Genomic DNA, 15,498 nt, shown 5'->3' on the forward strand with positions numbered 1-15,498 from the left:
AGCAAATTGTTATGCTATAGGGGGAAGCTTATGGTTGTGGCAAAGAATGAGTGAGGACAATTGCCTTTATTGGCCCCACTATATGTCTGCCCTTGCTTCCAAGATATTTAGTCATTTTTTGAAAAATTTCATAAATATATAATCTATCAGTATGCTCAAATCTCACTCGAGCACTACTCGACAAGTTCAAGCACTATTAGAGGAGACTTTGAGCACCACTTGAGGGGACCTCCCTTAGGGGTTAATTGTTTGAAACAATGTCTCCTTTTAATTTTGTGAATTTTTGTGAGTATTTGCTTGTACTTTGGGAACTGGGGTCAATAAACCTTTGGCATTGCGTATCTTACGATGATAGCAATGTCATTTGGTTTGCTTAATTGAACGAAACATTTTGATGCTTTTTGCGTATGCCATGCTGTTATGCAATATAATGAAGACTTGAGAGCTCTTAGGGCATGTTTACTAACCAATAATGAGAAAGGGAGGAATCAGATGTGTTTACTAATATTTGGGACTCATTCTCATTGTCATTCTTGTGTTTATTTAACATTTAAGAATCATTTTCATTCTCATTCATGTGTTTATAAACATATGAAAGAATGAAAATAGATATAGAGTCCATATGAAATTAGGAATGAGATTCATGATTTTGGAGGAATTAGATTACTTAAAGGGGTACGAAATAAGAGAGGGGGAATCGGAATGAGAATTTTATGTCCAAAATACCCTCACATATTTTTTGATAATCCAAAAATACCCTTTCTATATAAAATCCAAAAATGATAAGATGACACATGCTCAATTTGGATGAGGTTAATATTTATTTTTTGTATAATGAGGGTCTTGTTTTCTTTTTTGGTATAATGAAGACCTCTATTATTAGCATTTTAACAAAGGTTATATCAAATTTCTATTTTTTTCTTTTTACACCACATCAATATTTCTAAAATATTATAACTTATAATTAAAAGTATTAAAATGAATTTTTTTTTCAAAATATTGCAGTAGGATTTATTTTTAGTAAAATGAATTTTTCTTTCGTTTAAAAAATTGTGATTATTTAATAGTTGACATAAATATTATTAATTTTGTATGAGAGCATTTTAGTAATCAAACTAATTTTGATTTCGATTCTTGCCAATTAGTAAACACATTTATGAGAGTCAATTTTATTTTCATTCAAATAATCAACTAGAATATTAGGAGCAAGGGGGTTGTCCTCCAAATTCATGGGTTTCAAACTTTCAACGTGCATTAGCATATGGAATTTTCTTGACTGGAAAGCGTCTAAACCATCTTCTTTCAGTGGCCTAAGGAAATGTAGAAATTAAAAAATCAATCCTTCTAAAAATAAGGTAGGAAGTAGATAAAGTAGGGAGTGTAGGTACAGCAGTAAGAGCCCCAATCTTGTTTAAGTGAAGTGGATCCTTAAAAAAGCATTGCAAGTGCATAAAACTAAGTTTTATATATTTATTTTTTAATCAAACAGAAAACCAAGTTGGCGTGAACAACTGCATCAGCCACTGAACATGGGCAAGCTTGTTGAAGTAGATATCATGTTGTATACCTAACATCGACAAGGCCAACAAAAATAAAGAAAATACCCACAGAGGGTCAGAGAGAGAGAGAGAGAAAGAGAGAGAGGATTGTGGAAATGCAGAAAAGAACCACCATCACAATGTCAAGCATCATGGAAGAAGTAAATGAATAAAAAGGGCAAAGTATCCACTAATAATAAAGTTCCATGCACCCTAAAGGCCCCAAAGGAATGGGAAGGGTGAACAAAACATACAGGGAGAAAAAAAAAAAAATAATACAAAAAAAAAAAAAAAAGTAATATCCAAACATTCTGCTGGATATGATACAACCTGACAGTGTGTCAACAGCTCGGAAAACTATCTGATGGGAAATCCAGCAAGGTTCTAGCGTAAGACAAATCAGCAGGCATCTATCTTACCTGTGTATATTACATCCTTTTGATGGGAATAATGATCCTATAATCAGCCAGGAAGATTTAGATTTTAAACCAAACAGTCACCTTGTGCAAAAACAATGTGTAACCATGAGTGAAAAGTGGACCGACTACAAAATAAATGACACCAATGCAGCAGCTTCATAAAAAGTAATCAGGTGTTCTGCGGGTAACATCCGGTTCTCCTCTCCTAGGAGCTGGCTCAAACTGCAAAAATATAAAGCTTATATTTCATGCATGCACAAAATTCATCCACCTGTATTTTACTACTTAAAGGTTAGTGTGTGTGTGTGTGTGTGTGTGTGTGAGAGAGAGAGAGAGAGAGAGAGAGAGACCTGGATGAAAGTATGATCCCTGCAGTCATCGACTTCTAAAACAGAAGCCATGTTCCCACAGCGATAGCAATAATTAGGTGCGCTAAATATAGTAACCACCTTTTGCTCCTGGCCAAACAAAACAATGTTATATGAATGAGCCTTCTCCTATTTACACTTTAAAAACAAGACAACGAAATATCTCAAGTTTTACAAACTAGAAAATTACATGGGCCCAGTTGAATCCATCCATAACCAATTGATGAGCTCTTGCAATCAACTTTAAACTGTTTGTATGATTGAATTGTTCAGATATATCCTACAAAAAAGAATGTGAATATTTTATCAGTAACAACTACATAGACAATAAGGCAAACATCATGTAAACTATATGGTGAAGTGACCATTTTTTTTTATTTATAAGAAACAAATTTGTATTAAGAAGAAGAGATGAGTACAAACTGAAATTACAAAATGTTGCAGAGGACAAGGTGTCCGCTGACAATCAAAGCTACACAGTTAGCAAAGAAGACATTTAAATTGCAATATATTCACACATCTCCATAAGACTACACCCTTCTCCAACATATTGCTACACAAGATGCTGGAACAATCCAGCTTCCCTAAACAGTCTCCACCACAAATTTAAGGCAGTTGAATATGGAAAGGTGTTCGCCTAATAATTGCAATATAAATGAAGTCAATGAGATATTAAAAGTTACCTGCCCAAAAGTATACCCTGCACCGCGAGGTGAAATACCCCAACCACAGCGATCATCTGGGTCAGACCATAACAGATCACACATGGGCCCTTCATGTGGAACCTCTTGAACACGATCAAAATTCCTAATGTTATCAAGGTTTTCAATTGAAGGGGATAATCCACCGTGCAGACAAAATATTTCTGACTCGACCTAAAAAGGATAAGTAAGCACATGGGAGTATCAATAATAAGTGACCAACATTTAAAATATATTGACTACAATCATTCCTCTCCAATTCAGCAAGACATATTGAAGACTTGTTCATTAATCACATTATATTAAAGTGATCCTAATCAACAAGTAAAGTGAACAAGCAGCAAACAACAGGATCAGCCCATAAAAAGTGTTTTATTTATTATCTAAATAAATAATTTGAACAGGTAAACCTCTCCTCCCTTTTATTCCATTTGATCAACAATACTAATACTTCCAGTATTTTCAAGTATCACCCTTCCTCTTCAATTCATCAAGACATCATAAAGAGTTGTTAACAAATTGCATAATATTAAACTGAGCCTAATAAATGAGTAAGGTGAATTAAACAAACAGAAAACTACAAGATCTTTTGTTTACATGAAATAATTAGAAAACTACAAGATCTTTTTACTAGACGAAATAATTAGAAAACTACAAGATCTTTTGATTACACGAATTAACTAGAAAACTACAAGAACAGCTCACACAAAATGTCTGCTATTTAACATAATAGAAGACATTGGTTCCAATTGTATCTACTATAATAATACTTGCACTCATTTGTTCGCAACCAAGTGGAAATTTTTACTAACCAATGCAGTTAGTGGAAAGTAGTCAAAAAGGTCGGTGAAGGTCTTCCAAACATTGGCATTGCCATACCTGTAATTAAATCATCAGAAGGTGCACTATCATTGACTTTCCAGAAAAGCTAGAAGCAAATATATTGTTCTACATGCATAAGAGTGTACCATACCATTTAGTAAAGTTTAATTTACTCCAAAAGGCCAAACTACTAGAAACTGCAACAACTCAGAAGGCTATGCCTTAACATCACAACACTGGATAAAAATGTCAAACCAGTACCCAAACGACAAACATATAACATGCCTTAAGAGAATGATACAGTGGTTAAAGTCCAACAAGAGTGTTAACCTGAACATAATTTAATATGTCCTATTTCATCAACTGTTGCATTTCACATGCACAAACAGACAACAGTAGGGAAGGATTCAGCAATATCTAATAGAAGATTTTGGACACTATATGCAGTATGTGCTAATTATTTGCACTCCAGGTTGCTCATACTATTGGGATGATGAGAAATAAACCAAAAGTTTAAAGAGAGGCAGTCCTCATACAATGCTTCATTCAATATTAAACTGAAATAGTCTGAAGAACATATATGTCTATCATAGCTCACTAAGAACCTTCCAGAAAATATTGCATAGTTTTTGAGTTTGCAGATTTGTTGGTTTTTGATACATGAAGCTTAACTAGGTAGGATAAAAAGCTTCACAAACTTTGATTGTAATATTTTCTACAGATTGAAAAATGTAAACATGAAATGGTACTATTACTAATATGCCTTCCATTGATCTGGGTATGATGCTGATTGTATTTTCTATAGACTCAGGCAGATGAAATATTAAACTAAGGGGGAGTTTGCATCAAGATCTGGGGTATTAACTCTGAGAGACTTTGGCAAGTAACTAATGAATCTATATGTTTCAGTTTGTTTTGAGTCTTAAATGTCCAATACTGTATCTAATATTTCCTCAGTTTCATTCCTTTTTTTTGGGTTTAACTAATCATTCCCTTCTATATTAGGTGTCAATTATTTGTTGAATATTTATTCTTTCTTCCCATAAGTAAAAGAAACCCCATGCTTTCTCACATTTCCAACATTGACATAATACATCCACAGGTTGTAACCCCTGTTGTTAATTTGGCTCGCATTTGAAGATTTCCTGGTTCATGGGGGATTTCCATGGTATTCTAGGATGAAGTTAGGAGTCCAAATAGGTGTTGGAAGGTTATTAATTCCTGGTGCGTTTTGGACTTCATTTTGGGCAAGTTTTGAGGTTTTCCTTGTGTATAAAGGAAACTTATTTCCTACTCAAAGTTAACTTTCTTCCTACTTTATCTAGGATTGTAATATAAGGCCTATGGTTATAAATAGGACCTTAGGGGCTTAGAAAAACGTGAGAGAATCAGATTAGAGTGAGCAAGTCCTTAGGATTCTTGGGAGGCACACAATCTAGAATTGGTGAGATCAAGATTAGGTAATTAATCTTGGGTGAGAGATCTAGGGTTTTGGGAAACACTTTGTGAAAGGGTGTACAAGGGATTTGGGGATTGGGTTATGTGATTTAGTCCAATTGTAATCTTAATACTTATTATTCTCATAGTGAAGAACGGAGATCTCTCCCGGGGACGTAGGCAGGAATTTTGCCGAACCTCGTAACAAATCTCGGTGTGATTGTGTGTGCTTGTTGGTTTATTATTTTCTGTTTTCTTGGCTGTGTTTGTTATTTATCTTTCATCGAATTATTGCTTGTACGCCGTGACGGTGGGAATTAGGATTTAATTCTCAAACTACATCAACAAGTGGTATCAGAGCCAGGTTTCGTGTTCATCGATCGTGGTTCCGTGTTTATCGATCGAGGGTAGTTTGTCATGGCAGCGGGAAGTAGTGGTGTTTCATCCTTTAAGGTGGAGCAATTTGATGGAAGAGGTAACTTTACTCTATGGCAAAAGAGAGTGAAGGATGTCCTAGTTTCGCAAGGCTTGGCACGCGCCTTGAAGGGAAAGGAAGTAGGAAAACCGGCAAAGATGACAGATGATGACTGGGAAGACTTGGAGTGCAGGTGTGTGAGCACAATTCGGCTTTATATTGCTGATAATATTATCAACAATATAGATGAAGATTCTGCCCCGGAATTGTGGAAGAAACTAGAAAAGCTTTATTTAGCTCAGAAGTCTATGGCCACAAAGTTGAATCTGAAGCGGGACATATATAAGCTGAAGATGGAAGCGGGTGCAAATCTCATGGATCATATGAACGTGTTCAAAGGACTGCTAAATCAACTCGAAAGAGTTGGGGTAAAGATTGAGGAAGAAGATCGAGCCCTCTTACTTCTAACCTCACTTCCTGATACATATGACAACATAGTGGATATCTTCTTGTATGGTAAGGATACACTGAAGATGGAGGAGGTCGAGTCAACTCTCTTGTCTAGTGAAAGGAGAAAGAAAGTTGAGGATAAAGATTCCTTGTTTGTTGCTCATGGTCAAAGAGGAAGGCAAACTACCAAGGGTTCTAGTGATAATAGCAAGGCTAGATCAAAGGGTAGTGGTAAGGGCTGGCAGTGCTACAAGTGCAAAGAGTGGGGACACATAAAGAAGGACTGTCCGACTTGGAATAAGAAGGATGGTCATGGCTCTACAGCGGTAGCAGACTATAATGAATCTGGAGAACTTCTCACAGTCTCTATAGGTAACACTTCTTCTCATGGTGATTGGATATTGGATTCGGGTTCTACTCACCATATATGCTCTAGGAAAGAATATTTTGAAAAGTTTCAAGAATCAAAGGGAGGATCTTTCTCTTTGCCTGACGGGTCCAAAGTTGACGTCATGGGGGTTGGAACGGTGAAGATCAAGATGTTCAATGGGGTGGAGCATACTTTGGGTGGAGTCGCTTATGTCCCAAAGCTACAAAGGAATTTGATATCCTTGAGTAGGTTGGATTCCAAGGGCTACCTGGTTTTGATAACAGGTGGAGTCATGAAAATTACTCATGGAAGTATGGTCCTAATGAAGGGAGAGAAGTGTGGTGGTTTATATCGTTTGATAGGAACTCAAACCTCGATGGTTGGTTGGAAACGAAATGCACAAGAAATCAAGCGCTTGAGGAAGGTCTCGTTTGCGGGTACAGCAGAGACGGTTGTGACATGTTTCCAAGGTTCAAACGATGGTGAGAAAGGAGATCCTACTGGAGGAGGGGGTGAATCGAGGCCCCTCTTCGGTGCTAACCGGTAATTGGTTACACGATGCAGCTGCACATAGGTATTGGCTGTGCGAATCAAAGGTGGACCATAGTTTCTTGATTCGGGTTATGTGTAGTTGGTACAAGGTCAAGGCCAATGGTATTTGGTGCAAGGTAATTTGCATGATATGCTCGCCAAGGTGGAGATTGTTGTTAATTTGGCTCGCATTTGAAGATTTCCTGGTTCATGGGGGATTTCCATGGTATTCTAGGATGAAGTTAGGAGTCCAAATAGGTGTTGGAAGGTTATTAATTCCTGGTGCGTTTTGGACTTCATTTTGGGCAAGTTTTGAGGTTTTCCTTGTGTATAAAGGAAACTTATTTCCTACTCAAAGTTAACTTTCTTCCTACTTTATCTAGGATTGTAATATAAGGCCTATGGTTATAAATAGGACCTTAGGGGCTTAGAAAAACGTGAGAGAATCAGATTAGAGTGAGCAAGTCCTTAGGATTCTTGGGAGGCACACAATCTAGAATTGGTGAGATCAAGATTAGGTAATTAATCTTGGGTGAGAGATCTAGGGTTTTGGGAAACACTTTGTGAAAGGGTGTACAAGGGATTTGGGGATTGGGTTATGTGATTTAGTCCAATTGTAATCTTAATACTTATTATTCTCATAGTGAAGAACGGAGATCTCTCCCGGGGACGTAGGCAGGAATTTTGCCGAACCTCGTAACAAATCTCGGTGTGATTGTGTGTGCTTGTTGGTTTATTATTTTCTGTTTTCTTGGCTGTGTTTGTTATTTATCTTTCATCGAATTATTGCTTGTACGCCGTGACGGTGGGAATTAGGATTTAATTCTCAAACTACATCAACAACCCCATATGTCCATTGACAAAACCATCACAACTAGGGTTTTCAAATCATAGGTTCTTTACACCATAGTCTCCAATGAGGATGCTTATGGTGCATTTGGATGAAGAAATTAAACTCGGAATTTCATTAAAAGTCAGAATTTGTGAAATGACAAGCTTCAATTTCCTTGTTTGTTATCATGGACAAAGAAATCTTAAAATTCTATGTGAGAAAAAAAGTGGAATTTGGAAGCCATAAATCCCAAATAAATTCCATCTAAATAGATGTCATTTCCAAAATTCTAAGATAAAACACACTTACCACTACCATCATCACTACCACAACCCTCATTGCCAACACCATTGCCACTACCTCCACACCCCAACACTGCCGCCAAGGCCGGCCTAGAAAGAGGACAGTGAGTGCGACGGCCTAGGCCCAGCTTCTAAGGGGGCCAACAATATTTTTTATTAGTTTGAAAACATATAAACTCTTGAGAGGAATACAACGTGAATTTCTTGTGTGAAGACTAAAGAGATTAAATGACAGAAACTTGGCCCGCCACCTTTGAGTGATTTGCTATGGGTTGGAAATGATTAGTTTTGTTTCCTATTCATAAAAGAAGAGAGGGCTAATACAGATTGGCAAGAAGAGGTTTGGCGGTGGAGGTAAAAAAGAAAGACTTGGGCCTGCCATTTCCTATACAGAAAAGAAGAGAAAAACTAATATAAGAGGGAACAAGATAATGAGGCAGTGCGGAAAAAAAAAGGAAGACCAGGCGAAAAGAAAGAAAGAAAAAAAAAAAAGGCGTCCGCCCCTCTCTTGACTTTGGTTCTGAGTGAAGGAAGGCAGTGGCGATATAAGAAAAGGCTGAGCACAAAAGAGAAAAAGGAGGTGCGGCGAGACAGAGAGAGAACAACAAGGAGGGGGAGCCTCTGGGCTTCCAAGGCTCTTGAGCCGCACCAGGCGGAGGAGACCACGACAAAGCTAGTAAGGGACTTGAATTTAAATCCTATAGCCACACCATGGTTTTTGAATTTCATCATGCCTAATTGGTTAGCCAAACAAAAAACTTTACAAATTCTATTGACTTTAAATTCCATTATTTAAAATTCCGTCATTTAAAATTTGCTTAGCACTTCTAAACTTTCTCATCCAAACGCACCATTAAGGAAGTAATCAGTCACGAAACAAATGATACAGCATGTACAAAACAATTTTTTTTTAAAAAGGGTTAGAAGCAATTTTCAAAAGTTATACATTATGATTCTCCACAAAACATATTAAGTTAAAAAAAAAAAATTGATAATAAGTCATACAAGTGTTCACATCTGCCAAGTGACAAGTAATTCTCAATTGTATTGCTTTAACATTAAGGATTAAGAAAAGAAGGGAAACATATAAAGACTCAATTAAATATGGATTTTGTTGATGAAAAGTTGATGTAATTTATATCAAGACATCCTAAAGCAAGCCTGTGTGCAGAATACTTACTTTCGAAGACATTCATCATAAAATCCATAGACCTGAGTAATCTGCCAAAAATGGAAACAAATATGAAGCTATAATCTTCATATCAAAGTTCCAGGAAAGTTTACATTTGGACACAAAAAAAAAGGAAACAAAATTGAAACTATAATCTCCAGGTCAAAATTCCAGCACAATTTAAATTGTATAAATGCAAAGATACTTTTTGTTTTTTCTAAGCCAAAGTGAACTTTTATCGTCATTATAAAACCAGCAGTTGACCAAATTTGCTAAAAAAAACAATTTAAGTTTGAACAAAATATCCTTTTGACAGACTTGATAATAGTTTCAGCCAAAAAAAACAAAAACAAAAACAAAAACTGCTGAAAACAAAAGGAAATCAAAAGGAAACAAGTCAAAATATACTGGTAAACCAATAAGTACCTGACGACTTTCATGGTTTCCTCTAAGAATAGTGATACGCTGAGGATAACGCACTTTCAGGGCCACTAAGAGCTGAATGAATGAACTAATCAGTATCACCAGTATAAAATAAAAAGCACCAAAGTAATTAAAATTCACTAAAAAGACTTCAGATGGCAGGCCTTTTTAAGGGTTGAAAAAGCCAATGCAAGGCTAACCTAAATTTTAAGCATTACCACCCAAAATGACCCCTAACCTATGGAGCTGTCTTGCCAAATTATGAATGGCACCCTTATATCATAAACAAAGCACAAACCCGAATGCTAGCCTGAATTCCAGAGGATGTCACTCAGAATTTCATGGAAATACCAAAATAAAAAGGGAATAGTGGCCTTACATCATACGTAAAGCATTTACTGAAAATTCATATATACCTAAGAATCATCGAATTTATAATTTTAAATATTCTACCTGGAGTTCTAGTCATTAACGCATAGGAAAGTAGGACTGTAGAGAAGCTTTGAGAGGGCAAACAACCTTACACATCCACCCTTGTACACACAACACAATATGACAATGAAAAGTTTTTTGACAAACCAAGCATCAAAGTATAACAAGGTCACTGTGTATCTGTTTATTACTTTGGCTTGTACTTGTCAAAACTTATGCTAATATGGTAACTGACACACAACTTTACAGCAGTACTTGGTGAAACTAAAATTAGCAATTTCAAAATCATATTCTTCAGGACCATAAGGAAAATCCAAATAGATGATGGTTACATACCGTCACAGTTTCAACAGAATAATAGCCACGGTCCACATAATCTCCCATAAACAAGTAATTGGTATCAGGACACTGCCAATGAAAATACAGTAAGAATGCTAACAAGAAAATCAACAAAATAGATGAATAATCCAAAATGTGAATAAATCAATCTTGAAACTTATGAACAAGACATAGGTCAGCTAGTTCCAAATTGGACTAAGTGGTTATCTATGCAAGATGAAAGCAGACCAAGCTAAATCAAATTACATGACTCGCAAAGAAATAAAGTTATAGAGCATCAAAAGAAAAAGTAGGAGGAAAAAAAAATGATGGAAGCAGAATAATAACGCAGAAATTTGGATGACTCATAAATACTACAAATTAGGTTCAGAGAGGGATTATACTTATATGTAACAAGCAGAATAATTGAAAAATGCCAGTATCCAACTACTGTGAATTAAATGAGCAGTTCCCTGGCTAGACAATTTACTCTACAATACCTCAGCAGCACTTCAATCTTCATAGCAGGTCTCAATTAGTTATTTTAGACATTCCCTCAGCTGAAACAGAAGAGTTGAATACAAAAAGGTCATAGTCAGAACTGATACCTTCCCTCCAATTCGAAAAAGCTCTGCAAGGTCATGAAACTGCCCATGAATATCGCCACAAATTGTCACTGGGCTTCTCACAGGCTGTAGTACATGAAAAAGTAAAATAAAATTAATGCCTCCCACTACAAGTTGTGAGATGTGGCTTTTAAATTGCATTGCAAAAGAGAGACAATACAATGATAGCTGGATAGTGGTTAACCTTACATAGGAAATTATACAGCAAATGATATATTACAAAAAGACAATTAAGACTTCCTACAAATAAATTTGTCATGCACCTGGACATTGCTTTCTTCCATTAAGATTTCCTTTGCCTTCTCGCATAATCCTTTCACCTATAACAAAGCAAAGAAGAAAAGATTACATATAGGTCTTTTGTTTAATTTTATTCCCAAAGACACAGGGAAGAGGGAAAATTGACTCATTAATACAATTTTAGAAGAAAGAGAATAAGTAGTGGAGGTTGAAGAGGGAGGGTTTAGATACTCAAACAAAGGATAGTTTAGAAAGTAAAGTACAGCAAGAAAACCTTTCTGGGATATAAATAATTTGATTCTGAGGTAAGTTCCAGGTTACACCTTTATTTCATTTCAAACAGTTTTCCATGTGATCTGATAATTCATTATGAGAAATACAACTGGTTTATTCTTGAAGTAGTAAAACGGCTGTACAAGATGTTTAGCAAATAGTAACTAGTCACTAGCTAAAACACAAATAGGAATCCCATATATATTTTAAGCAAATGTCAAGCATGCTATAAGACAAGTTAGTTCTTCAAGCAATCAACTCAAACCCTTTAACTGAAACTGCATTATGAAACTCTATGCATCCTACCTTTTCTTATGCCATATCTAAATAATTTTCAGGTCATTCTTGCAATGGCATATATACCATTCCCTACACAGGTGAATCTACCAAGATACCAACTGAAGTAAAGCTTGCAAGTGAATGCCAATAATACAAATTTAATAAATACTTCACAACATTATCAAAAGTCATTTTTATGGTGGGAGATTTTCACAAGCTTTCCCAAGCACAAAATCATCCAAATTACCAGTACCAAAACATTTTACCCTAAAAGTCCCCCTCCCAGTTAATTTGGTTCACAACTATTTCTGTCCATACCACAGGATTAATATTAATAAGAATCCTACGACAACACCTGACGCCTCAGCTTGAAAGCATAGACGAAATCATTCATCCCCAAATTTGTTTTGAGAAAAAGCAATTCCCATGCCCAAGAATAGCTCATGTTAAGCCGTTTCCAACATCATTAACACCCACATCTTTAAAGCACATCTCTGCATGTTTTGGTTTTTCTCGTTAAACAACAGCATTCACTACTAAATAGAGCTCATAAGTTGCCTCTATTTGAATCCCAACAAATCTGGAAACAAACTAAAGCTCACAAACATTTAGACAAAGTCAAAGCTATCCCATTTAAAGCATTTGATTTAAAATCCCAATAACCAGCACCTGAATTGCATCAATTAAAACACACAAAAAGGCAAATCCCCAAATTGGGTTCGGGTTTTACACACCAATTCAATTAGAATTAGCAAACCCCACAAATCCAACAGCTAATCAGAAATTTTCATGACTCCATTTCCTTCCTATATTTCCAAGTAATCAAACAGACCCCAGCCCAATCCAAAACCGGAACTTTCTCAATCAACCACCACTAGCTCAAATGCAAAAGTAGATTAAATAAATAATTCAATGAATGAAGAATGTAAAGAACCTGTTGTTCCGAGAGTGGCTTGCACTGCATGAGCTGCTCGATCTGCTCGTTGAGATCATTGGTCGAGTCCGAGGATAACGAATTGACGCCCATCTTGCTTCTCTGTGCTTCGGAAATCGAATTGGGATACCGGTGTTCGGATTAGGGATAACCCTAACCCCAGATTAAGATATTTCGTTCCGGTCCTCACTCTCTGATGGTGCTTAAAGCAGAGGAGGTGAGCGGACGGAGACAAAAATGAGAGAGAGCGCGTGGTGGAGGGAGAGCGAGTGGGTGTGGAGTCGTTACTTGTTGCATTATGCGCCACCCGCTGCCACGTAATGGTTGAATTACATGATTACCCCTCAACAGTTTGCATTATTATATGCCGAGGAAAGTTCAAGTAATGATGTCTTTTAAGAAAAATAAGCACATTTTCTCTAAGTACCACCCAATTATGAAGTTTAATAATGGAAATCGTTTATTTTTTAAGTCTAGCTTAAAAAAAATTTCTGTAAAAAAATTAACTAAATTCGTAATTTTTTAATTATCTAAACTGTATAGATAAATACAATTCGTCATATAAAATTGAAATGATGTTGACAGTAATAAACTGATTAAACAATTTTTTATTCGGTGATTTTCTGCAAGTGCGATCTTTAAATGATGCCTAAAATATGGACAGTTCCGATTATTGAATTGTAAAGGTTTTTTTTTATTAACCAACTAGAGTCCGTGAGATTTGAACTAAAGACTTTTTTTGACAAAAGAAAACTGAGTGTCATCCACTAGACCATATGATCATTAGTGTCACTGGACGCTTAACTTGAAAATCTGATGGGAAACATTGAGAAGTTAGGAAATATACGTAGGAACACCATGTGTGGTGAGTGAATTGTTGGGTGTGACCCTGTGAATCGCAACATTCCAAGCAGAGGTGTCAAACAGACTGGGCTAGCCATTTAAGTTGGGCTTATTTTGTGCTTCGTGTTGTGATTGTGTTGGTCCATTTCATAGTAGTGTTGTGCTCGTGTTGGTCCAACTAACTAAGACTTTGGCTTGTGTGTGTAATGTGATGAGTTAAAAATAATCATGTAACGTGAGATAAGTAGAATAGAGAACATTTAGCATGTGAGATAAGAGAGAAAAGTAAGAGTAAAATTAAAAGACTTATGCATTTGTACTGCATATGCAATATGACGAGAGTTATAAATAACATGTGATGAAAAATAAATAAAAAGAAAGAACATAAAGCATGTGAGAGATTATAGATGAAAAGTAATAATAAAAGAAAAAGGTTCATACATCATACATGGGCATTGTGTGTACAATGTGATAAGAATCATAAATAATTATGTGACAAGAGATAAATAGAAACAAAAATCCAACGTGTAGTATGTGAGATATAAGAAAGGAAAGTAATTTTGACCCAAAAAAGAGAGAGGAAAGTAATAGTAAATAGAAGGCTCATGCATGCGTACCACGTGTGCAATTTGATGAGAGTTTGAATAATTCTGTGATGAGAGACAAATAAAAAGAGAGCATGTGAACATGTGAGATATAAGAGAGGAAAGTAATAGTAAAAGTAAAAGCTTGCGCACCGTGTGTAAAATGTGATGAGAGTCATAAATAAGCATGTTATGAGAGATTTGAGAAAAGATAAATAGAAAAAGAGAACGTGAAGCATGTAAGAGATAAGAGACAAAAGTACAAGAAGAAGGCTCATGCATGCACACTACGTGTGCAATGTGGTGAGAATCATATATACATAATTTGTGACGATAGATAAATAGAAAGAGAGAATATGAACATGTGAAAACATAAGAGAGAAAAGTAATAGTAAAAGTAGAAGGCTCATGCATACACACCATGTGTAAAATGTGATGAGAGAAGTCATAAATAATCATGTGTCAAGAGATAAATAAAATGAGAGAATGTGAAGCATGTGAGAGATAAGAGACTAAAGTAATAGTAAAAGTAGAAGACCATGTGTCACGGGCTCACTTTTTACGCAGCGGAATTTGCCCGTGCGGCGCCAAGATTCCTCTGAATCAAGGCCAGCCATTCTTTCTCTTTACTCTTTTCAAGATATAGACCCATTCGTTGCCTTCTTAAGGTTTGCCAACAAGAACTACTCATTTCGAGTCTCGCTCGTAGCGACTATACGATTGCTTTCTTGTGTCAAGGTTCTCAGCCAAGACACTCGCCCGATCGATAGGTTCTTATGACGCTGGCATTCCATTCTCACATGTCGGGTCTTGCTTTGTTCTCACATCTCACTTGTCATGGCCCTAAGGGCTAGCTCGCGCCCATAGTCCTTTCCTCGAGTTGAACATGCAAGCCAACCTGCAAGCATGCCACCCGAGTGAGCAACTCTTCTCCGATGCCCCACATTAGCTTTATCTCGTTGGCACGGGGTCGCTCCTCCCATGCCTGCTAGCATCATGTATTGTGCATGGCCGAACCCAAGCCGATGCCCTCGATGAGTACTACATGGCCAATGAGCACCATGGAGTCTCCGAGAGTTCACATGTAATGGGCGTGATGTGCATACAGCGCGGCATAATGGAATTCCTCTTGTAGCCTCGTCTGCGCGCGCCCAGCGCAATACAAGCACTCCCGCTCGCTTGTACTGTCC

General features: G+C 36.6%; 1 protein-coding gene across 1 annotated transcript; it reads right to left on the bottom strand.

Annotated features, from left to right (window-relative positions):
• Positions 1-1,691: 1,691 nt before the first annotated feature.
• PP2A-4 (protein phosphatase 2A-4) lies at positions 1,692-13,098 on the bottom strand. The gene is made up of 11 exons (XM_086248932.1): positions 12,882-13,098; positions 11,419-11,475; positions 11,138-11,221; positions 10,548-10,619; positions 9,783-9,854; positions 9,366-9,406; positions 3,839-3,905; positions 3,009-3,200; positions 2,516-2,605; positions 2,308-2,415; positions 1,692-2,179 (listed from the first exon to the last, which is right to left on the bottom strand). Exons 1-11 carry the CDS (start codon positions 12,972-12,974, stop codon positions 2,114-2,116), a joined length of 942 nt encoding a protein of 313 aa, XP_086105058.1. The 5' UTR covers positions 12,975-13,098; the 3' UTR covers positions 1,692-2,113.
• Between the last annotated feature and the right edge of the window lie 2,400 nt (positions 13,099-15,498).

This window comes from Dryas octopetala, chromosome 6, assembly GCF_963921425.1.
Source record: "Dryas octopetala chromosome 6, drDryOcto1.1, whole genome shotgun sequence".
NCBI lineage: Eukaryota > Viridiplantae > Streptophyta > Magnoliopsida > Rosales > Rosaceae > Dryas > Dryas octopetala.

Excerpts from the sequence above, each read along its gene's own strand:
- PP2A-4 (XM_086248932.1), bottom strand. The coding sequence starts at position 12,974 with ATGGGCGTCAATTCGTTATCCTCGGACTCGACCAATGATCTCAACGAG. Across the intron at positions 3,201-3,838 it reads ACTTTCCACTAACTGCATTG|GTCGAGTCAGAAATATTTTG; the intron begins GTTAGTAAAAAT and ends TATCCTTTTTAG. Across the intron at positions 2,606-3,008 it reads CAGGGTATACTTTTGGGCAG|GATATATCTGAACAATTCAA; the intron begins GTAACTTTTAAT and ends TCTTTTTTGTAG.